At 39.3% G+C, this 24,279-nt stretch overlaps 2 protein-coding genes across 3 annotated transcripts in view; one reads left to right on the top strand and one right to left on the bottom strand.

Moving 5' to 3' along the window:
• shroom1 (shroom family member 1) overlaps positions 1–20,825 on the top strand; it is a 55,278-nt gene extending 34,453 nt beyond the window's left edge. For both annotated transcript variants that reach the window (XM_084137397.1, XM_084137398.1), the window contains 7 exons: positions 2,813–5,337; positions 5,430–5,482; positions 6,317–6,769; positions 9,079–9,603; positions 10,909–11,002; positions 14,073–14,345; positions 17,589–20,825. In XM_084137397.1, coding sequence (XP_083993523.1) covers positions 2,899–5,337; positions 5,430–5,482; positions 6,317–6,769; positions 9,079–9,603; positions 10,909–11,002; positions 14,073–14,345; positions 17,589–17,846 — 4,095 coding nt within the window. In that variant the 5' untranslated portion in view covers positions 2,813–2,898 and the 3' untranslated portion in view covers positions 17,847–20,825. The remainder of the gene's footprint in view (positions 1–2,812; positions 5,338–5,429; positions 5,483–6,316; positions 6,770–9,078; positions 9,604–10,908; positions 11,003–14,072; positions 14,346–17,588) is intronic.
• A 728-nt stretch (positions 20,826–21,553) lies between these two features.
• sowahaa (sosondowah ankyrin repeat domain family member Aa) lies at positions 21,554–23,820 on the bottom strand. Its single transcript, XM_084137507.1, has one exon. It carries the CDS (start codon positions 23,740–23,742, stop codon positions 22,483–22,485), a length of 1,260 nt encoding a protein of 419 aa, XP_083993633.1. The 5' UTR covers positions 23,743–23,820; the 3' UTR covers positions 21,554–22,482.
• Positions 23,821–24,279: the final 459 nt, after the last annotated feature.

The raw sequence follows: 24,279 nt of genomic DNA, 5'->3' as shown, positions 1-24,279 counted from the left end.
GAGTGCTACAACACTACTTCAGTGGGACTTGAATAATTTTTTTGTTTTTGTTTTGTTACAGTCTTTACATACCATCCAGCTTCATCTGTTTCCTCATTAGCAAAAAAAAAAAAAAATCAAATTTTCCTCCTTACAAGCCTTCAAGCTTTCTTTAAAGCACGTCATCCTGACAGTGAGCTGGTAAATAAGGGATCAAGGAAATAACTTGTAAATTATTATCTCTCACAATTCTGACTATATAACTCGTAATTGCGACTTTATATCATGCAACTCTTGAGTTGAAGTCAGAATTGGGAGAACTCGCAATTGTAAGAAGAAAAGTCAGAATTGTGCAATTACCTTTTTTTATTTATTCTGTGGCGGAAACAAGCTTCTATAATTTCTGGCCTGGCATCACAATCAATAACTTATTTCTAATTTCTAATTCTAAAATGCAGTTTAAGTTGTTGTTTTTTTTTTTGGTTTTTTTTGTTATACATACTTTGCATACCAAACCGCTTCATCTGTTTCCTCATTAGCAAAAAAAAAATATATATATGATTTTCCACCTTCTTCCTTCAAGCTTTCTTTAACGCACTTCATCCTGACAGTGAGCTGGTAAATAGGGCTCAAGGAAATAACTTGGCATTAAAAGAATTTTGCGCATGAGGCTGAAATCAGATTTCTTTAGTACTGCACTGTACCAAGCACTACACTCGAATGCTGATCAAACACATTCTTGCTGGGGAGGAAGTTGAAATTGACAAGCATCCATAATAGAGATAAAACAGTTTGAATATTTCATTTCATGATTATAGTGATTAAAATGATCACGGTTAGGCCTATCTGTATCATCACAGCATTGTTAAACTGTGCTGGAAATGTCTGAAAAGTATTCATACACAAACTGAAATCATTTCAGTGTTATATTGACTAACAAACAACAAATACATTTTGTTGTTACATAAAAAAATATATATATATGAATGAATGAATTCATATTCATTCATATAAATCCCTTCTTCATAAATGTTCTTCATGGTCAGTTCACATCGGTGACGGGAATGAACTCTTTCTTCACATTTGCAACCTTGAATTTTAATAATTTGAGAATTAATTTCCCAGGGGCATTTATACCTTTGAAAGGGCAATTGTTTCTAACCTTACCAGATATATGCATAATTTTATGTAAAATTCTTATATTAAATCAAACCAAATTTGTGACCGATGTAACTTTTACTTTAATAAAGCTATGATTCCAACATTTTACAGGCCAATGAAATTTCAAAATTCAATTCCAATTTTTATACCACAACAACTAAAACACTAATATAAATTTCAAACATTTTTAAAGACAAGGATCAGTCAGTAATAAAATAAGAACAAATAAACAAATGATAGCACAAATAAATTCAATAGAACAAAGGTAGTAATTAAATGAACAGTGCTTTTAAGGTTTTCAGGTCTAACAGTAGTGTTGAGGTAAGAAATACTACATAAATTGAATAAAGTAATCAAATATAAAATAAGACCACACTTACAAACTGCATAAATTACAAATTGAATATAGATTTATTCTCATTAAAGCTACAAAAGTTATTCAGTCAAGAGCAGTGAGTGGTTTTCTCTTTTTCTTTTGTTCTTTGACAAACATTAATGACAGATGGCAGCAGGTTTATTAGGCTGCTGTCACTTTAAGAGCTGACGCACATGACGCGGATCTGATACACATTAAATGTTCTCTTTATGAACTCTTTATGTTCATTTAAGAGTTAAATGACTACAACTCCCTTAAGACTGCATTTGCATTGATATTTGACATAATTTTGTGTTCGCATTTTTTGTGATCGCATTTCGGGTGTGAGTGCGCCAGTAGCAAATTGAGTTGGATGACAAATTATCCTCATATAATTCATATAATTGAAGGTACAGTACATAGAGCAGACTGCACTTGGGTCATTTGAAACACAACTTAATTTTTTTTTTTAACTCTTTTTTTTATTAGAAGCATCAGGATCTTCACATTTTTAAATCAAGCACAAAAACATGACAATACTACATAATTATAGGTATACATATAATTATATGTCCCTATCCACCCTCTCGTGTGTAGTTCGTTAATCCTTATGTAATCTTCTTGAGATTGGGCTCCATCTTGCCTCAAAAATATTTCGCTGAAGTCTAAGGGAGTAAGTTATTTGTTCCATCCCAAAAATCTCTCTGACTCTTTGGATCCACTGTTCATGTGTGGGCGGTTCTAGCTTGAGCCATTTAAACGTGATACATTTCAAAGCTGCTGAAAATAGTATCTGAAGTAAGTAATTCAATCTCCTTTCCTTCATACCCTCAGGTATTGCCCCTAAAATAGCCACAACTGGGTCAAAAGGGATATCAGTGTTAAATATATCTTTAAGAACTCTATAAACATCTTCCCAAAATGGTTTTAGTTTTGGGCAAGACCAGAAGATGTGAGTATGGTTGCCTTGTTGTGCTCCACAATTCCTCCAGCATCTACTAGAAAGCCCTGCTCCCATCTTTGACACAATTTGTGGAGTGCGGAAATATCTAGTAATAATTTTCCATCACAACTTAATTTTTAACGCAATTTACTTAATCATTAAACCACCAATCCATATAAAACTAATAGTTTAGTCAATGCAAAACTCAGACGGAAACAATTTATTTGGTGCATTTCTAATCTGCATACATTATTTTAGCACTGATATGAAAGTTAGATCACATTCCAAAATCAGAGCCATAATAATATGTAGAGGTGTGTATTGTATCCTGTCCTAAATGCCAATTTAACTCTTTCTGTTTTTTTTTCTCACAGGTAATGCCAGACTCCTGTGGCTTCTGTTTTGTAACTATAGGGAGGAAATATTTCCCCTCGGTCCATAATTCCACTTCATAGCCCACATGGATTCCTATAATTTCCATTTTGAGAGGATGAGTAACCTTGACCTACACCCTCTGAGTCTTCCGATCAGTCGACTCTCCCCGGCCAAGTCCAGTAGCAGTATTGATCAGTATACCCACCACCACGGCAAAGGGGATTCAGCCTATAGCTCATTCTCTGGTGGCTCCACTGTCCCCGATTACCCTTCTCCTTTTCTACTGGATGAAATCCAGTCGCAAAGCTTGCACTACACCGATCTGAAATGCGCGCGAGCTAAATATAGCCCAACCTGTCTTGATCCAGATTCCAAGAGCATGGACCACATTTACCGTTCGATGGAAAGCGTTGCACAACAGCATCGCAGGAGCAGCGTTGACTTTTCTAGCATTGAAAATCCGTCAGTTCATAAGCATCCATTACCACCCCCACCACCTCCTGCCCGTCTGAACAGTTTTGTAACAACCAGGAATCTTGAAAACTCAAGGGCACGTCAGAGTCCAGAAGGACAGCTTGCTGACGTTTCCACTTTACAGCAGACCGTTAATCCAGTGGTCTCTGGTGTCCGGACTGAACCTGTGCATGGTCGTGCATTTTCACAGCTTAAAGATCACCTCAAGCAAGAGCCAGTGGACAAGATGCTTGATCCACCAAAGCCTCCTGAGATTTTAAATAGATCACCCCTGCAAACATGTCAACCAGAGCACTTAAGGCAGCCTTGGAGTGGCCATTCAGAAAATCAACGAAAGAGGTCGCATTCAGCTTATGGTGGACCGGTTTCTGAGAATCAGTGTTTCGTCAGCTCCTGCCGTATGCCACAGAACATGATCAGTGGGAGCATTCAGCACAAAGGACAATTTTACTTTGTAACTGGTGTCTTCAAGTCCTCTGAGCCCAGTGTCATGCAAGGTGTTGTTGAAGACAGTGCAAGCGTGGAAACCTCTAGCGAGTGGTCATATAAAGCTCAGCGCAGAAGGCAGAGCTGCCCTGATGGTCCGAGTGGGAAGCTGTTTTTTCAAGAGGAACACAAATTCAGCATTCAGAATGAAGTTGTCGAGCATCCTAATAACAAGGCGATTAAGTCCGAGGAGACTTCTGAAGGTGTAGAGGACCAGAGGGGCATGAGTAGAGAAACTGGCATGCATCACTCCACCAGCCACCCTATCTTCTACTGTGGTCCCGAGGACAATTCAGTTGGTACAGTAATCACCCCTGCTCTAATTAAGGAAGACCATACCAGTCATCCCAAGAAAGAAGAAGAGATGACCAGAGATTCAAGATGGCCCCAACTGAATATTCCAAGTGACAAGATCAGCAAGGAGACTACCCCACTTTTGTATCACCTCACAGGAGCGAACAGGGCATCATATCCAGACAAGTTCAAAAACAATAATGATTGTGGTAAGGTGATCAAGAATCAAGACTGTGTCAAAGATAAACAGAAAGCTGAAAATGATGGGCATGCCTCTCCCAGCAGCGAATATCGGCAGAGTGAAGTCCCTAAAGATCAACCAAATGAATTCTTCTACCCTTGTGGTACGTTAGATGACTCCTACAAAAAGTATTACAAGGAGAAACTGAAAGATGCCCAATCCAAGGTTTTGAGGGAGACTTCTTTTAAAAGGAGAGATCTGCAACTTTCTCTGCCACACAGGATCAAGCAACAGACAGACAAGAATCTTTCTGTTGTACCTGCTGGTTCTCCATCACTAGACATACGGCCCAACTTGGACAGTCCCAGTCCTCAAGAAGCAGACAAGGAGTACATGAAAGAGCTTGGTCAGGAGATTGACAAGATAATTGCAAAGGAAACCGAGAAGCCACAGAATATTGCTCAACCACAGGTGCCTCGAGTCGGGTGTAGGAAGCGTTTGACAGCAGATCAGAAGAAACTGTCTCACTCTGAGCCGGAGAAGCTGCACCAGCTGGCAGATGGACCTGCTCATATGACATGCCTCTCTCTTGACAACGAGGCTGAAGGTCTTCTTTCAGAGAGTGATCACGGTCTAGTGGCTGCCAGGCGGAAGATGTTTGAAACACGGGGCCGTGCTATGTCCGCCTCCAACTTCTCAAAATCAACTCTGAAGCATCTTCAGCATAAAGCCTTGGTAGCGTACATGGAACGTAAAACTGGTCAAAAGGTACCGGAGCCCCAGCGACCAGTTCCACAAGTGCCCATCCACAGAAATTCAACTTCGGAGTGGAGCTCCAGACATAATTCTGGTTCCACGAAGAACCTCCACAGGCCTCTCTCTGCTGGTCAAATTCTTGACTCTGTGTCAAGTTCTGGTAAATACACCCAGTTCACCACTGCTCAGCCCAGCTGTCACTCAAGGCAGTCCAGCTGGAGAGAAGAGTCCTCTAAAGCAGGGAATTCAGCCTCCGTGGAGAGTCTCCTGGACCAGCCTGAACAACCCAAGTTCTTCCGGACTCGCAGCACCTCCACTCCCCATGCTTTCCAGGTATCTTTATAAAACTGTTCATCAAAATTCCAGTTGCTCCAATGCTCCACTAACACTTTGTTGGATTTGAATCATTTATTTTTGTTCCATAGGTTCGGAAACATCTGGATGAGTTGTCAGCCATTCATAACATGGCTATTTCAAGGTGACCTGTTATTACTCGTATTGCTCAATAGAATAACAGAGATTAGAATGTCTATCCTGTATTCATTATTACCACAGTCTGAACAGGATTGAGTTTGACTACAAATGTAAACAATAGCCGGGTTTCCATTACCCTTCAAATTGCGCAAATTAATGTTGCACATTGAAAATACACCCAATGGAAACTTTCGCAAAAACTCCCATATATAGCATATCGTTTTTACGCTCGCATGTGGCATCTCAGGCAATTCGAATAAGAAATATTTTGCAAAACTGCAATGGAGTTTTTTCGCATTTACAGGTCACATGAGGTACGTAAAAGTCTTTCTTTAAAGATGATGCGGTATGTTTGGACTGAAGACGAGACAGAGTTCTTCATTAAACTCATAAAAGACCAAAGTATCACGGGAATACTGGATTCTAAACAACAAAGAAATCCCACTATTAATCAAGACATTGAAGCAGATAGGAGGGAGAAACACCTCAAATGTGCCATTCCCAAGTATAAGGGCCTTTCCTTGCCATTAATGCTTGGGTAGCACTCCTAAGTCTCCTTTGATTCAATATAATTGCCACTGCGGTGGTTGGGATATACATAAACCTACTAATATCTGTTGCCATGATGTTTGGAATGACTTATCGCCAGGGAAAAATTCTCGATAAGGAAAAAATTACGTTTTAGGCGCATAACATCTGTTAATGGAAACGCTGTCATTTCGCAATAGTTTTTTATCAACATTTAGAAAATATCTCAAAAGTTTTGCGCAGAACTGTAATGGAAACGCGGCTATTTAGACATTTCGTTTCCTAATTTTAGTGAAACTTTCTTTTTCAGTGATCAAAGAAAAGTAGAAGATACACTAGTCCATCATAGTCGCACCGCATCTGTCCATGATGAGCGGTGGGTACAAATCAGAGCTCCGAGAGGGAAATCTATGGAGGAACTTGGTGTGTCCATTATCACGAAACCTGAAGTTCTCAGCAAAAGTTCTGAGCAGCTTGACCAACTTCAGGGCAAGCAGGCCATGCCCGGCACAGAGAAGAGAACGGTGTCATTTCTTGCTGAAGGAAGGCACACACCGAGGAAGATTCTCAGCGCCGGAGAACACACTGATAACTCTCAGGCAGGCCCTGAGAACCCACTCCCAACCAATTCTGCAAAGCATTCATCCTCCAATAATGATGAAATCCATATAGCTTCACAAAATGGACATAAACCTAAAGTTGACACTGTTCTGTCCATGCCTGGTCACTCCACTGGACCTGGTGGAATCATGCTGGAAGTCAGGTATATCTAAATCCATTGCTGTAAATGCATTCATTAGTGGTACTTGCCAAGGCGAGTCTGCAAGTAGTTACTCTTGCTCTTACTTGGTTAGCAGTCCTCGTGAAATCAAAATTGACCATATTGACTATGTTAGCGCAGATTGCTAGTCCGTTGGTGAACAATTCATCAATGCAAGTCAATTTACACAAAAAAAAAAGTTGTAATCTTTAATCAAAATCAGAAAATGTACTTCCCCTCTGGAATGGTGTTCCTTCTCTATTGACGTCAATTTGATGGCTTGGGCTCATTGTAAACCTGCGTTCGGATGCGTCTCCATTTCTGAACGCCTACTTAACAAGAGCCAATCAATTCCCAGGTGGAAATAAAAACAAGCCACGCCCTCTGTTTTGCTCGTTCAATATTCCATTTCACTCAGAAATACGTCACAATACTGAGGTAAAGTCAGTCGCAACTCCCCATTCACACGACTTTGAGTAATACATTTTGGTCTGAGGGTCGTCTTACATGTTTCTGCTACAGACATGAATGGTCCTCAAAAACATTTCCAAAGTATATTTCCAGTTTTTACACTGTTCAATCTTTCCTCTGGGTTAGGAATTAATCCTGGCTATTAATGTTTCAAGGTTTTACACTGTGCATTCGTAAATCCCGGGCTAATGTTCTTATTTGCATGTCGATATCATTGACGTTGCACTGACACAACAGACAACCTGTTTAAATAACATTTTGTTTCACTCTTCATCAGAATTCGTTAGAAGCAAGGAGAAACTGGTGTTTAGAGAAAGTTTCTGTGACTGTAGTGCATGAATATTTAACGAGGCACACTGTTTAGTTTTGTTCAGTTGTTTGTTGCTAAACTGGCCATTATATTCCAATGCTGCATCTTTCACACTGTAAACTTTGGGCATCACAATACAGCTTCAACAGAGCAGGGTTTCATAACCAAGGGTTAAAAGTGGTGGCATAGCCCTTTCAAAAGTACAAGAGTAAAACATCACCATACCCATTGTTAAAAGAAGGGTTTAAAAAAAGACGATAACCCGGGGTTAAAAGAACATTGCGACTTTTTGGGACTATAGCCTATTCACCGTATCTCCCAGAGTTAGACAAGTCCATACACTTCTAATCTCCGTGCGTGCCGTAACTCTGTCTGACGCACCCACCGCTAGCCTAGCTTAGCACAAAGACTGGAGGTAAATGGCTCCAGCTAGCATACTGCTCCCAATAAGTGACAAAATAACGTCAACATTTTCCGATTTACGTTGTGATTTTTATAGTCACAGCGTGTACAAATAACAAGGTCACATGAGATTATTATTATTGTAGTTGGGAGCAGTATGCTAGCTGGAGCTATTTACCTCCAGTCTTTGTGCTAAGCTAGGCTAGCAGTGGGTGCGTCAGACAGTTACGGCACGCATGGAGATGAAAAGGGTATGTATGGACTTGTCTAACTCTGGGGGATACGGTGAATAAGCTAAAGTCCCAAAAAGTTGCCATGTTCCTTTAAGCTCAGTGTTAAACTACCCATAGTCAGCATTGTCGCAGATTTTTTTTTATTGAGCAAACATAGTCTCAGCCTCAGACATCCACGGACCGGTGGCTGAACGTCTAATGCATATGGCACACAAAATTGGAAACGCTTCAGGAGTTTCGTCATGTTTATATCTGTATCTAGACAATCAGGATCAACTATGTAAGTATGTGAAGTATGTAAAGTTTGCGGCATAGACTCTTTAAAATACGTCCAAGAGTTTTACACACCGGTCTGTTATTGTAGGGACATCGACTTTACATTTTCATGCCCCTAAACATGACGCGGAACAAAACGAACTGTGATTGGTTGCTGTACATGTCAATCAGACAGGCTCTGGGCGGTCCTAGGCCAATGAAAGCTGCCGTCAGTCTGAGGGTCTGGCCACGCAAGACTAGAGCAAGAGCAAACACGACTTACGTTTTCTTTAAAGTCGGCGTGAAACATGCAAAGTTACAATAGTCTTTTCTTCCCTTTCTTCTTGGATTGTATGAAGTTGGCCGTTGCTAACTAAACAAGGCAGATCTGAATGCCAGTCAGTTATGGAGGGTATTAAGGTTAATGTTTTTGATTTAAAGATTACGAGGGCATATGAATTAAAAAAATAAAATAAAAATGTGCACGGATAAAATATTTATAATAAACACTGGAACATTCTGTAAAAAATAAGAATTGTCCTTTTTGATTTCATGGTGACTTTAAAATGTAAATATCTAGTTATCAGGTACATTTCTTTGAAGGCATTGTTATAATTAACGTTTATTTTGATATATTACAGCAAGGAGCAGGAGGTTTTTTCTCAAGATAAGAGTGAAACATCTGTCTCCAGTCAAGAGGTTTCTCTCCTTCATGGAGTCGGGACAGATCCTAGTCTGCGGATCTCGACTTCTGAGGCAAATTGTTCATCTCCTGAAACGCCAACTTTTACTGAGCCCCAAAATGCACCACCTGACCCGTATGGAACGAATGAAACCACACCCATCACAACACCAGCTGGCATTCACGAGTCCAGCCTGGCACCTGCACTTAACGGGGAACAAGACAGGGATATAAAGGAGGAAGACGGCCCTCTTGTGATTGAAAACAGGGTGCCGAAGTTGGACAAACTCAAGTGGGAGGTGCTTGTTCAGGAAGTGGTCTCAGCTGACCAATCATTAGCTCGCACTCTTTACCCTATAACCAATAGGAAGACAGCACTCATGCTGATGGAGCAGCTGTTATCTGAAGATAATCTTCTAATGGAGGAGCACTACAAGAAAAAACAGGGGCAGACGGTTAATAACCCAGAAACAGCTGCGCACAGGTGACTACTGCACATACACACATCAACACTTTACTTAAAGCCCTTATGCATTATAAAGGTTTTCATACTGTAGATTATAATGCTTTATATCTTTTCAAAAATAATTAAAATGCATTATAATATTTGCAGATTCCTTGTTACATTTGAAATTGGTTGTTTGTCGTGTTTTAAATAATGCATTATACTTTCTAAAGGATAGATAGGCAGTATAATCAGGGCTTGACATTAACACTGCTGTATTTCTGTAGTGGCGTGTAACGCAGTCACTCCCACTCGCCACTTTGGCTGGTTGAATTTTATATGATGTACATTTTTCAATTGTAGTCTTTTAAAAGGGCATCTGAAATATTAAACTAAGTGCAATGTAGTGTTGTCAAAATATCGTTTTTTCTATACATATCGATACTGAAATATCTGAAACGCTTCCAATACTCATTATCCACAGAATAGATACATGATACCAGTTGCTCTTTCTCTCTCTCTCTCTCTCTCTCTCTCTCTCTCTCTCTCTCTCTCTCTCTCTCTCTCTCTCTTTCTCTCTCTCTGTCTCTCTCTCTCTGTCTCTCTCTCTCTCTCTCTCTCTCTCTCTCTCTCTCTCTCTCTCTCTCTCTCTCTTTCTCTCTCTCTCTCTCTCTCTCCGACAGCGAGTGACACACAAACCCGCCTCCATTCACTCACTCGTTTCATGTGCTCCTGATGAATATTGTTGCTGTTACAGGGTTATGATTTTGTTCTCAAACCCAAAGTCTGCACACATAAAGCCGCCTCTCAGTACTAATTGAGTTATTTTTCTTTTTCTGCTTAATTATGTCAAAATGCCGGTCTTGACGAGTATTCACGTAAACACAGTCAGTCATGTTTTAAGTGAACGTAAACAGTTGAGAAAGAAAACACACGTGTTACAGTATAATGGATCCGTGCGTCAGGTCTTAAAGTGACAGTAGCCTAATAAACCTGCTGCCAAATTATGAAATAATATTAAAAATATCTATATGGCAGTTTTCCCCCATGGTATCGATGTCAAAATTGTGTCCAATGAAAATGCTGAGGCTGTAACTTTAGAAAACCACTCGTCACAGTGTCTGATGAGCAAAAAAGTTAATGTCAAGCCCTCATTATAATGTATTATAATATGTGGTTACAATTATTCATGTGATCATATAATGCATTAAAACACTTTTATAATGCATTATATATATAAAGGCTTTAATTAAAGCATCTTGTCCTTTTATAGGTTATAAAAAATGGCTCTGTTCCTAAACTTTCATTTGTATTTTCACTGCATGTATAATTTTGTTTCTAAAGCACTGAGATGCCAGTTTGTGACAATGATGAGTCCGTTCTCTCAAACCAAAAAGAAGAACTGTGCAACACAGAAATGGATATCATCGACAAGAAGGTACTGGAAAGTATAATAATGTTTTATAGAATGATGTTGGTGATCCGGGCCTTATTTTCCCCACAGATTTCAATCTTTTATGCTGTGCAAGATCCATGTCCAAACTTCAAACTCTTTTCAGTCAGACTAAAGCAATAATGGTAACACTTTACAATGAGGTTCATTAGATAACATTAGTCAATGTATTAACTAACATGAACTAACAATGATCAATACATTTGTTACAAGATACATACATTTTTGTTCATGTTAGTTCACAGTGCATTAACTAATGTTAACAAATACAACCTTTGATTTTAATAACGTATTAGTAAATGTTGAAATTAATATTTACTAAGATTAATAAATGCTTTAGAAGTATTGTTCATTCTTAGTTCATGTTAACTAAGGTAGTTAACTAATGTTAAATAATGAACCTTATTGTAAAGTGTTACCGCAATAATGCATCTTTTTTGCCTTTGTCTAGTAATGAGTTATAGCAGGCTTGGTTAGCGCGATTGAACCCTTAGCATGTGGACAAGTTAATCAGATTAATACAGCGTTGTGCACATGGCTCCGGAAAAGAGGTGATGCGTGGCATTTACTTAATCCTTCAAATATTTGATTTCGCATTTGCATTATGTACACAGACAGATGAAGACTGTAGATCTACTACTCAAAAACTAAGAAGTCATTAGCCTAGGGATTCACATATAATCTCCACCTTGTAGAATAGAGGAACAACAGTTTTAACAATCAAGTCTGTTTGTCTATTTTGATCAATTTATGCAGAAATTAAGCTAAATCTAAAGGGTTCACATACTTTTTTCCTGCCACAATATATTTAGGCAACACTTTACAATAAGGTGCCATTTATTAACATTAGTTAACATGAACTAACAATGAATTTTAATAATCTTGACATCAGAACAAATAAGAGGTCTTTGTTCCATTAAATCATCCTGCGAGTTTCAGAGCTTAAAACATCCTCATTATAAACAAAGCATTTTTTTAATCAAGCGCCAAAAACAGCTCGTTTTGATATTGCGGGATCGGTGACGTCACACGGGTAAATACATTTGCATATGCCCGCCTCATCTTCGTCGCACCATAGGCATTCAGAATGCTTTGTCTGTAAATGATGGATTTATATGGATAATGTTTTCATAACACTTACATGCGATAGCGAGTGTGTGTTGATACTGTTTCCTGTGTGGTGACGTTAGCCAATCATTGACAAGCCTTAAAGGAGCCGCGCCTTAAAAACGGATCATTTCGGACAGATGAGGAATGAAAATAATACATTTTTTGCGCATGATTTATTTTATTTTTTTATAAACTTTATTAACATTATAGGTGAACCTCAGGGAGCATATTATAATAATAATAAAAAAATCCATGTCATGACCCCTTTAAAGTCCATTTCAACATTTACTGATACATTACTCACATCTCATCTGTTAACATTATTTAATGGACCTTAATGGACAAAGATGTATAAATACTCATGCTCATTGTTATTTAATTTTAGTCAATGCACTAACATTAAAGGTCCCGTATTATGCCCCTTTTCACAAGATGTAAAATAAGTCTCTGATGTCCCCAGAGTGTGTATGTGAAGTTTCAGCTCAAAATACCCAACAGATCATTTTTTACAGCATGTTTAAATTGTCATTTTTTGGGGCTCAGAAAAACGCGCTGTTTTAGTGTGTGCCCTTTAAATGCAAATAAGCTGCTGCTGGACGACCCAGGGGGCGGAGCTTCACGAGCTCGCGCTCAGTCTGTCAGGACAATTTCATCTCATGGAATGATGATAATATCAGAAACTCTCAGTAACGGTGTTCATTTCGAGTCGGACAATAATGCCTACAGAGTCAGAGTGCTGTATAGAGATGGAACAGGTATAGTTTAGTAGTTTAATTACGGTTATTATAACGTATTTGTCATCTGCTTGTATGTATCCATTATTTATTAATAGCCTACAAGTCTGCTGTCTGAATGATGATCAAACATGTACTGATGAGTTTAATAAAGTTTATTGTACATCACACAAAAGATGAAGCGTCAGTTTTACTTCAGAAAATCACCGTAAGAGCTGAGTAAACACAGTAAGTTATAAGAAGTGCGCAAGTACATAAACGAATTTCGGTAGAGTTGAGGGAGCAACTGTGGGCAGAGGTTAGTCAAAAAACTGTTCTAGTGACGTCATTAAAGAAGGAAGTAGAGGGATGTAGTCCAAACGGGCCGTTCGATGTAGGCGACTTCTGTTAAATAAAATATCTCGCTTGGCATTGATTTTACAGATATTATTTATGCTCTAACAGCAACATTACACACTAACTAAAGTTTGAAACATGGGATCACGAAGAACGGGACCTTTAACTAATGTAAAAAAAAGTTTATTACAGAATACTCTGATATGTGTACATCAAGTAGAGTGTAGCAAGACCGTTCACAATGCTTGACTGGAGAGAAATCACATAGCTTGACCTCAGAGCTCAGGGTCGGTCATGAAAGGTTTATAACAGTGTTTTGTCTGTGGAGAAAATGAGTAATCGGGGTTTGAAATTCACTCTTTCAATATTATTAAGAATTTCTAGCCAAGAAAAAAAAGAAATGTGTGTGTATATATATACACATATATATATTCAATGTTCAATTGATATGCTTCAAAAAATTCAGTTGATATGCTTGAAAATGGTCTCCGTGTAAACAACAAAAACGTGAATCTGTGAAAATGATGACGCCATGCACATGCGTATCACGTGTTCAGTCTATGGTGTTTCATCGCCATCTACTGGCCTGGCAGCAGAATGCAGCGTTTTTAGTCGTTTTCATGGATCTGTGTGAATGGGGATCGTTTTGACAATGGCGTCGCCTGTACGCGAAAAAACTTCTCCGTTTTAAGCATAGCGTTGTCGTGTAAATGTACCCTAATTAACACGCCAAATTGGCTTGTGATTTGACGGCGTCACATGATTTTTACCCGCATTTGGCAGGTTGGACGGGTGTTAATTTCAAACCCTGCCTATAATTATTGAGTTATTATTACAAATAAACATGTGTTGTCTTTGGTTCCTCTCCCATATAGAGATGGCTGATAGCACGTATAGAGGAGCGTTTGAAGTGTCTGGAGGAGGTCCGGTCCGGCGTCCAGGGCGAGGTGAAGGCGAACGGTGTGTGTGGCGAGGCTATGGAGGCTCTGGTGCGGGAGAGCTGTGTGCCAGCCGAGCTCGAGCGATACACACAGTTTATAGGAGACCTGGAGCGGGTGGTGAGTCTTCTTCTCTGCCTGTCCGCTCGTCTGGCCCGTGTGGAGAACGCCCTCAGCACTGCGGACGACAGCATGGACGCCGAGGAGAAGGTGAGTTCATTACACACGTAAAGGTTACAGATGTAAAATAAGTCTCTGATGTCCCCAGAGTGTGTGTGTGAAGTTTTAACACAAAATACCCCACAGATATTTTTATATCGCATGTTAAAATTGTCACTTTTTGAGGGTGAGCAAAAACGTGCCGTTTTTGTGTCTGTTCCTTTAAATGCAAATGAGCCTCTGCTCCCGGCACAGTGGGCGGAGCTTCAACAGCTCATGTCCTGAAACTTTCAAAAACGTTTAGCCTTTTATGTTCAAACCGGAGTCAGAAAGATGGAGAGACTCAAGAAGAAGTGACAACATTTCTGAATGGTTAGTTGATGAATTTATGTAGCTGATGTGTAGTTATCTTTTAGTCATTGATTAGCATATTCTGTCATGATAATCTATAAATCGTGTTCCGGGGGCGGAGTTTATGTAAATTTTAGGGTTGGTGATGTCACTAACCCGGGAGGAATGTCGTGTAGTCTCTACCAGCCGTTTGAAAATGAAACTTTTGTTTAGTTTTCATAAAAAGTTTTAAAGGGGACATAACATGCCAAATGTACTTTTTTAGCCCTTAAATGCATTTGCGAGTAAATGCGAGTGTTTAGAAGTACAGAAAATATGAAATTATTCTCTTCAGGTGCTTCGTTGATATCTTTATATTCTGTTTTGGTCATATTTTTCAACCTGTTCCGATTTTTCTGTTCTCTATGACGTTTTTTGAACTATTACGTCACAGTATTTGCAGCGGAACTGCCAAATAAGGACATTGACTTCCGGCCCAACACTTCGAGCAATCCGCCATTTTTATTTCTCGCTGCAATTTTGTAGTCCAAGCTAAAGGATGCAGAAGTTACGAGAGGGTAAGTTAAAATGTTCGGTTGTTGGATGTAGTAACCCACACGCTTCATTACACCGTCTAATGTAGATGAGCTGCCGCGCTTGTAACAGGACGCATGTTTAACTGAAAGAACGAGCAGAGAGAGAGAGCCGGTCGCGCGCGCTCACTCTCTCTCTCAGAGCCAGGCGAAAGTGTAAACAAGACTTCACCATCTCCAAACTAGACGCTGTCTTGCTCTCTCTCCCTCGCACATATTAATCAAAATAAATCGACACAGTGGTAAAAGGTCGGAAGACCAAAGTTTCATGTGTAAATACAGTTACACACCATTGCGATACGTCCATATGAAGACGTTGTTCTACAGGTTCGTCGTCTTCATTTTCATCTCGCTCCGGCTCCGACTCTGGCTCGAACATGTAAGGCTGGCTGGACAAGTCTTCCGTTGTTGACATTTTGTTAATAACGTGTGAATAAAAAGTTTCTGTGCCGCTAGATAATTGTATCTCTGCTATCAAACTACAAAAATGGCCGAACGGGGTGGAGTTGAACAGAGTGTGGGCGGGGTATGAAGTGTCTCAATTGTATTTAAAGAGACCGCACCAAACGAGTTGCTCTCAGACGCACATCAGAAAAGAGGCCTGTGGAGCTATAATAATGAGGAATTCAGACCCAAGCATTGCAGTTCCGCTTTATATAGACTACAAATGTATGATTTATATGTAAAAAGGAACAATTTAAAAGCATGATATGTCTCCTTTAAGTTTGTTGTAGTCCTTAAAAAGTGATTTCTGTAAAAGCAAATATCTCCCTTTGCTTTGAACTTTGAGCGTTGTAACTTTGCAGATGTTGTTTGTGCTCAAACAGCAACATTACACACTAACTAAAGTTAGAAAAGTCAAATCATAATCAACCACCCCTTTAATGAGGTGTGTCTGTGTGTAGATAGCTAGGAGGGGCCCTAAACACACGAAAGGTTGAGTGCTGGGAAACACTTATTTCTTAAGATCTGGCTTTAAGATTGACTGGTTCTGCTGGATCAGATGTTGATGGTGTCAACACTGCCTGACCGAAACCACTCTTCAGTTTCGATGAGTTTTGCGATTGCACTGCCCTCTTGTGACAAACATCTGAAGTGCAATCTGTGAGGAGGTCAAATATCAAATTATCTGTCATGTTTTGTGATTATTGTTGTTAATTGATGTCATTTATTTTGTGACTAAATAGATTATTCAAATATAAACTACCATTCAAAAGTTTTAGATATTAAAGTCCCCCTGTAGTCAATAATTATATCCCTTAAAACTCATCTTTGATCACCAAAATGACATATTTAAACGTGTTTTCCTTGAAAAAAAATGTTATGCCTTAAAATATCTTGAATGTAACTCGACACCCTTGCCTCATTTAGTATACGTGGTTCTATGAATATGCAAATGAGCCCCGCCTCCACTCACTCACTCAGCTCAGAGATCCACTGGTTGACGATCACACGTTGATCTGATTGGTTACAAGGTAGTTTGTGACGTCAGAAACACCAGCGATTTCAAAGCGTGTTTTTGAGACTGTCTTTGGTTCACTGCAGTTTTAAGGAGAAAATACTCAGCAATGGAGTCGACTTATGAATTTACACATGGTTTGTCTTAAAGTGTATTAAAACCACCACATAGACATATAAACAACATTAAAAGCTGGATTTTCACCACAGGGGGACTTTAAAGAAATGAAATGTCATGTGTCCTTGCTGAATGAACGTATCATTAATAACAGTGAAGACATGTAAAATGTTACAAAAGATTTGAGACTTGATTTTGATTTGATTTGATTTATTAGACAAGAAAGAGCTGAAACGCGCTCATTTGTCAAGGATAACACAATAAGGTTAAAAACTTGTTTCCATTCAGGTCCTTGATGTAAAGCACAGGTTACATTGGCATTGCATACTATTATAAATACAAAGCTACAATTTGCTAAATTTACAATCACAATCTTGCAGTTGCGAGAAAAAAAACTCAGAATTGTGAGATAAAAAGTTGCAATTACCTTTTTTAATTTGTATTTATATATGAATGCATGGACATGGAATGTGTTTCATGGACACAAGTTGTGGAAGAGATCAGATTTACAGTAAGGGAAGATCAGATTTTTTCCTAAAAGAAGTTCTTCGGAAATATCCTGAGATAAAAAGTTGCAATTACCTTTTTTATATATTTTTTTATTCCATGGCGGAAACAAGCCTCCATAATAAGAGCTTTAAAGCCATTTAATGTCATTTTTTCCCCTCAAGAGATCAGATTTACATTTTTTTCCAAAAAATGTTCTTCAGAAATATCCTGTGTGCGCCGACTAATTAAATATGAGCCGAATTGTGACATGCTCATAAAATAATCCTGACTTTCCTGGATCCACAGCAATCGCTGGACAACCGCTACCGTCTCCTGTGCAAACAGAGGGAGGACGCCAAAGACTTGAAGGAAAACCTGGACCGTCGGGAGCGCCTGGTCTCCAGCTTTCTGTCCAAGCACCTGACGGACTCACAGATGCAGGAGTACCGGCTCTTCATTCAAACCAGCGCATCTTTGCTCATCCGCCAGAAAGACCTGGAGGAGAAGCAGCGTTTAGGAGAGGAGCAGCTCGAGGCCTTGCTCAGCACTATCCCAACTCCATGAGAACAGCTCCAGACATCTGCCTTTCACGTGTTTTCCTGAGACTGTTAATGCTTTGAAACACCATAGGGGCTTTCGCACCGGAGGAACCTTTCCTAGTTCCTACAACTATTAGCTAAAGTTCCCGGATTTGGGCGCGTTCGCACCGCAGGAACTGGGAACGATTTCAGCTCTAGAAACTCCTTATGGAAGAACTAATTTAGCTAATAACTAATGTAACCCTAACCCTCCTACCCTAGAGTCGGTCTAAACCAGCGCTGTAGGAACTATCAGTGTCTTTAGTGTTCGCTGATTGGCCGAACGCACTTGAAACACCCGCCATTCTTAAAGCTGTAAACACACAGATTATAGCCTGTACATTTACTCCACAAACTAACTCTACGAACATGTAAAACAGTGATAGATGAGCCTCTAAACCTTTACGCTGAGGAGAAAATCCAACGCCACTTTGAGGAGATCAAGAGAAACATGATTATGTGTTTCTGCTCAGCAACACTGGACATCAGACACACGGCATACGCTAATAACTCTTCATCACTGTCTACTCTCTGTGTGTAACAGTTCTGTCTGATAACGTATGAGACAGCACTGTTAGACAGATCGTACACTAATGAACACGGAGAATACGAGCGCTGTGAGCTCAGCGCCGTCAAAATAAAAGTCTCAACAACAAGCGTGTCTCACGTCACTTCAGAGTTCCTGCTGGCGCTGCGAACGCAACCAGGAAAACCTTCCTATGGGAAACATTAGTTCTCGGGGAAACACTGGAGGCTCGTTCCGGTGCGGAAGCCCCTCATGTTTCGCTCTGTAGTTGAGTTCCTCTGCAGGTCGTATCAAGTTGACATTCGAAAACCATGGAAAGCTTTATTTAAGAGCCCAGGAATGTGTCCTTTCAGACGTGACAGATCGCTCTAAAACGACGACCAAAAAAAAAAAGGAAGAAGCACTTTTGTAAAATAAACTGCACATGCTCATATTGTGTATTCATTATTAATTTCAGGGCTTCATTATTGCTTTGATGCTGCAGCATAGTGTAACTTTTCATTCTTTCCCATTCATTTTGTCCTGTTATTTCATTTGGCACTGTCATGTTGAATGTGTGTAATGATCGAGTGTGTTTGAAATGATTGAAGTCTGTATTATTTAACTGCATGTATATTGAGAGCATGATTCAGCATCTTTGTAATACCCTTGCATTAATGCATGTATCCACAGTGACCCATGATCTTGTGTTCTGCTGTTTGAGCTACAGAAATGACTGAGTCACTGACACAAACATGTGAGCAACATTCGCAATGAGATCAAACAACTGGCCAGGAGAGGCCGTGAGTTACAGTGATTTTACCAGCTGTAAAACCATGGTAAAATCACTGGATTGTTCCGCCACGAGTAGCTTATCGCTTTTATAAACCAGCAATATGATAAAACCAGTGTTCGATTATAGTTACATTCACTATTAATTATAATAATTGGAACTAGATTTGCATTTCCTGTTAGTAATAACATGCTTACAAAGTGTTTTAGGTTGAAATACAGAGAAAAAAAGAAATATGAAAAGTTGATGGATAAAACGGGAATCACAATTCAGCAAGTAAATAGTCTTAAAATTTATTTTTTAAACTTTACAAATTATCTACAGAACAAAGTTTAAATCTCATCAGCACTTTGAATTATGGAAGCTTGTTTCCGCCACAGAATAAAACATTTTAAAAGATAATTATGACTTTTTATCTCACAATTGCGAGTTTACGTCTAAGAAATAAATGTACATTTATCTCAGAATTGCGAGATATAAAGTCAGAATTGCGCATTATAAAACCAGAAATAAACTTGCAAATTCTGACTTTTTGTCTCGCAATCGCGAGTTTATATCTCGCAATTCTGAGATAATTGTAAATGTATTTCTAAGATGTCAAAAAAGTCGCAATTACCTTTTTTATTTTGTATTGGCAGAAACAAACTTCCATATTGAATTAACTGATTTGAACCAGGTTTCCCGATGTATTAAACATTCAATGTTAAAGTTATCTGGTCTTTAATAACATTCTCAAAACATTAGCACATTATTATTTTGTTAAGAGAACATTCAAACGTAACGTTTGCATAACCACGAAAAAATATTTTTATATGTTAAAGGTTCTGTATGTATTGTTTTGACTACTACAGCATAAAATACCATAATATGTTTGTAGATGTTTAGGAAACATGCTGAAATTCCCATACCTCGAATGAGCGTTCCGTGGCGGAATGTCTGTTCTTGTTTTGGTCTGTGTGACTCCGCCCACTGCCAATTTACCCAATAGTATTTCGATACCCCCGTTGGCGGGAAACAGCGCGTATTGCATCCATGGAAACAGCGAATGAACGGGCCAGAGATCGCAGATTCTACCAGACAAAAATAAACTGTTTGAGGATGAGCTTGTTGTGAGAACATTCATTACTTCTGTCCATTATAGTACTTACTCTTGATACGTTCACATTGCAAATGCATATCAGTGTGTGTTGTGTATTTTAGAGTCATTCCGTGCTTTAAATTGCAAATTGTCAAGGAAGTTTAACTCTCAGAAATGTTTTCTCTCATTTTCATTAGCTTTTCTTGTGGAATACATGAACATTTGGCTTCTCGGTTGGTTAAACAAGTGGAAGTTTGTTCTGTCCTTTGTGCCGAGGGTGATCCCTGGTCTTTCCGTCCAGTGCTCATGTTTATACGGCCTGAAGTCACACGTGAAAGCCCTAGCTCTCCATAGCGACAACATGAAGCCATCCTGTCACGTGTGCAGCCATTCTCCACTTCATCTGCAATATAGCGATCAGGCTCAGCTTTGCTGGATGTGGATTATGAAACGAGACTGTAAATGAGCATTTGTCTAGTGTGCTGTGAATGTGACTTCAGTTTTGCTGCCATCTTGTGGTTTTGTGTTTGTGTGGGATGCATGAATTCTATTACCTTTGGTTTAATGTGAATAAAGTTGTCTCACTGTACATCATTAGTGTTTGTTTCATTGATGCAAATATCTGTAAAAAATGCTTTGAAATAACATTAATTGTATAAAAAAAAAAACATGAATAAAAATAATGTGATGTTTGAAGTTTAGCCTAAAAATTCAAATGGATAAATCTCTAGGCCATATAATAAGTATATTTATGTATATGTGTATATATATTTTTTTAGCCTATTGAGGCCTTTTCATGATGCATTTAGGGGGAGATGTCATGCAACTATGTCACAATGCCAAAAAACATAAACACTTGTGGGTTAAATATGATGCAACTTCTCCATGGAAAGTCACGTCAATCTTGTATTTTTATAGTGAGCTTCATAAGCTCTTAGCAAAACACCAGTGTTATGAAACACGTACTGTCACGCATGCCGAATCATGCACACGCGTGTCTGAAGGACATCTCGTTTCTCTTCTAATGAACACAGATGGAGGAACACGTGCTGGACCTCCAGGCCGGAGGGTCGAGTTTAATACTGATGCATCATGGGAACATCTAGAGATGCAGCTGTAAGCAAAACTGGTCAGTTCTTATCTTGTCAGCCCATCATGTTGGTTTAAACTCCCAGCACTGGTTTCCATTGCCATTTCATCATCCACTGATCTGAGGTCAGCAATAAACACTGACCTCTCTATATAAAGTCTTGATCTTATTCATCACCGCATCAAGAAACAACATTGCAGATATACACAACAAAACTGAGTGAAGGTTCATAAGCACAAGATTACGTTTATTTCCATAATAATTTACATTTTTGAACAAGAAAATGCATTTATTGTAAGATAAGATCCTATGTGTTTTATAAAAGTCCCCAAAAATCCTGGATTATGGATGACTAAAAATAAGCATTAAACATGAATCTACTCGTGTTTAACACCTAAAACAAGAATATTTCACAACATCTGATGCATAACACGCTCAAGAAACATTTATGATTATTATCAGTGTTGAAAACAGTTTGTTTTTTTGTGGAACAGCATTTATTTATTGTGTGCATTCAGTGTTCTTGCTGAATAACAGTATTATTATTATTATTTTTGAAATAGTAGTCTATGGCATCAATCATTCATAGTGAAAATAGAATTTAAAAACCTTTTTTGTATGATGGGTAAATACCATATTCACAAAGCAAGATACCTTAAATTAAAACCTAACTGCAAAGTATTTGCTTATTATTTACAGTTATTATTGTCATCCCTTCAAAAAAAAAAACCCTCCAATAAAAATAGCTTTGAAAACATCCTGTATTATTATGTATTTTTCTTCTTCTTTTTTTATTACTTTTACTTTTCTCTGAATCCCCACATGTTCGTGTTCATTGTTCTGTATTATTTCCTTTTGTACTGAATTATAATTTGCAATATATATAAAAAAAGTCAAATAGAATTTAAATAAATAGAATTCTTCTGGATTCCCATATAAATTCCCAATAATTGGCATGAATATGAGCGTCTGCTCGGTTATGGACAGCTGTCCGACACGAGCCTCTGTTTATGCAACACCGACTCCTTCTTTGTTTTGTTTAAAAAATAGTGTATGTCATCAATCATTCATAGTGAAAATAGAATTTAAATGAACAGAATTCCCATATAAAGGCTGATTGACATGAATATTCAGTTTTTTATGAGCGTCTGCTCAGTTATGGATAGACGTCTGACGCGAGCCTCTGTTTATGCGACACCGGCTCGTCCTTCTCCGCTCTGTCGCCTTCTCCCACCGACATCAGCTGGAATCTCGGCTTGCTCTTTTTCTTGATCCCGACCGGATGAGTTGGGAAAATCCTGATTTTGGGGTGTTTCTGCGGGTCGCTCTCCTCTCTGAGCGCCAGCGCCTCCTGCTGGACGGCTCTCGGCTCTCCCAGAAGCTCCCTCAGTTCTCCCGAAACCTCTTTCCTCAGATAGTGGTAGGGCTTCTTCCCACAGTTGTCCCGTATATTCCCGTTGGCTCTGTACTTGTGGACCAGCAGTTCGATCACAGGCATGTGTGTGTGGATGACAGCGATGTGTAGCGCAGTGTATCCGCCGTTAGACTTAGCGTCGATGTCCACGCCGTGTCCGCTTTTCCTAGAAACATCAATAATCCCGGAGACCATGTCCGTGTTCCCACTCTTGACGGCCCAGTGTAACGCCGTGAACCCAGACGTGAAGTCCTTCTTCTCCGCGAGCTGGGCGTCCTTTAGCAGAAGCCCGTACACATGACTCCACTGTCCCGCCGCAGACTTCACTAGCCACTGGTGCTCCGCGGGATCCATCGGGAACTGATGCGACTGCTCCTTCGGCTCATCCGCTTGTTTCGGAGTCTTGAAGTGTCTCCGAACCTGTGGAGAGTGGCTAACTCCATCCGTCGTCGTTCTCCTCCACTGACGTTCTGGTTCAGAGTCGGTCGTTCCCGAGGGGTTCTTGTGATTCTGGCTGATGTTTGCTTGTGGGATTCGTAAAGGAAGCGCACATGGTTTGTTTGTCTTCTGCGCTCCATGTTTGTCAACAGACTTCAGTGGAACGGTGAAATTTAAAGACTTTTTAGGTGTAAAGTCCACATTCTTGCATCTTTCCAAAGCAGTTTCTATTGGAGAAAGTGGCGCTTGTGAAGCTTCAGTCTCTGACCTCTTACTGTCTTCCTTCTGTTCCTTCTCGTCTTCCCCTGGATCTTCATAATCATCGTTTGAGGCTTTTAGTAAGTGATGGTATACTTTCCTTAGGACTATATACTTGGTGTCCTGGAATTCCTTAACATAGGCAATGTTGTTGACACACGTCTTGAAGAGATCTCGGTTCTGCTTCTTCTCTGCCGGATCACCGCAGTTTAGTTGCTCCTTAAACTTGCTGAGCAGCTCTGAGTTCTTCACCTTTCCTCTGCCTTCTAACAGTGTGTTTAAAATCGCCTCTTGAGTCAGAGCCATTTCTGAATTCGTCCTAGATATAAACACACATACTTCAGCAGGACGAGTCTGTCGACTGAGTCTGTAGCCACACCTTTACCTGTCTTCCGGAAGCAACACGTAACAATGAAGAAGTACAAGAAAAAAAAAATCAGACGTGGGTGGGGGCGGGGCTTTAAAAAAGTTTAAAACCGGTTATTTTAATTTAATAAAAATCTTTTTCTTTTTTTTTGGTCAAGAAGATGGGTAGACATATAGCGAGTTGCCTTTAAATTGTTAAATTGTTTAAAATAAAATCATATCAGTAATAATGAGTACAGCATAGGCTAATTATAAAATTATAAAACGCTAAACTCAATAAATCAACGAAGTGCATGTATCGTCCCTGTGCGTGTATTTCGATGAACATTATGTACAGTTTATGTCATAATTACTTGCGTAATTATTTATTTAGAAGCTCTATCTTGTCGGGTCTTGAGAAAAGACATTCCTGAAGCAAGTGGGAGTTTCCAGGAAGAAGCCATATTGAAGGTTTTTGCGAAATTACGAATCCTAGTA

This window comes from Abramis brama (assembly GCF_963993115.1).
Source record: "Abramis brama genome assembly, chromosome: 15".
Lineage (NCBI taxonomy): Eukaryota > Metazoa > Chordata > Actinopteri > Cypriniformes > Leuciscidae > Abramis > Abramis brama.
The sequence above is the reverse complement of the archived record's forward strand: the minus strand, read 5'-3'. Positions and strand labels throughout refer to the sequence as shown.

Coding starts and splice junctions, on each gene's coding strand:
- sowahaa (XM_084137507.1), bottom strand. CDS start 23,742: ATGGCTCTGACTCAAGAGGCGATTTTAAACACACTGTTAGAAGGCAGA.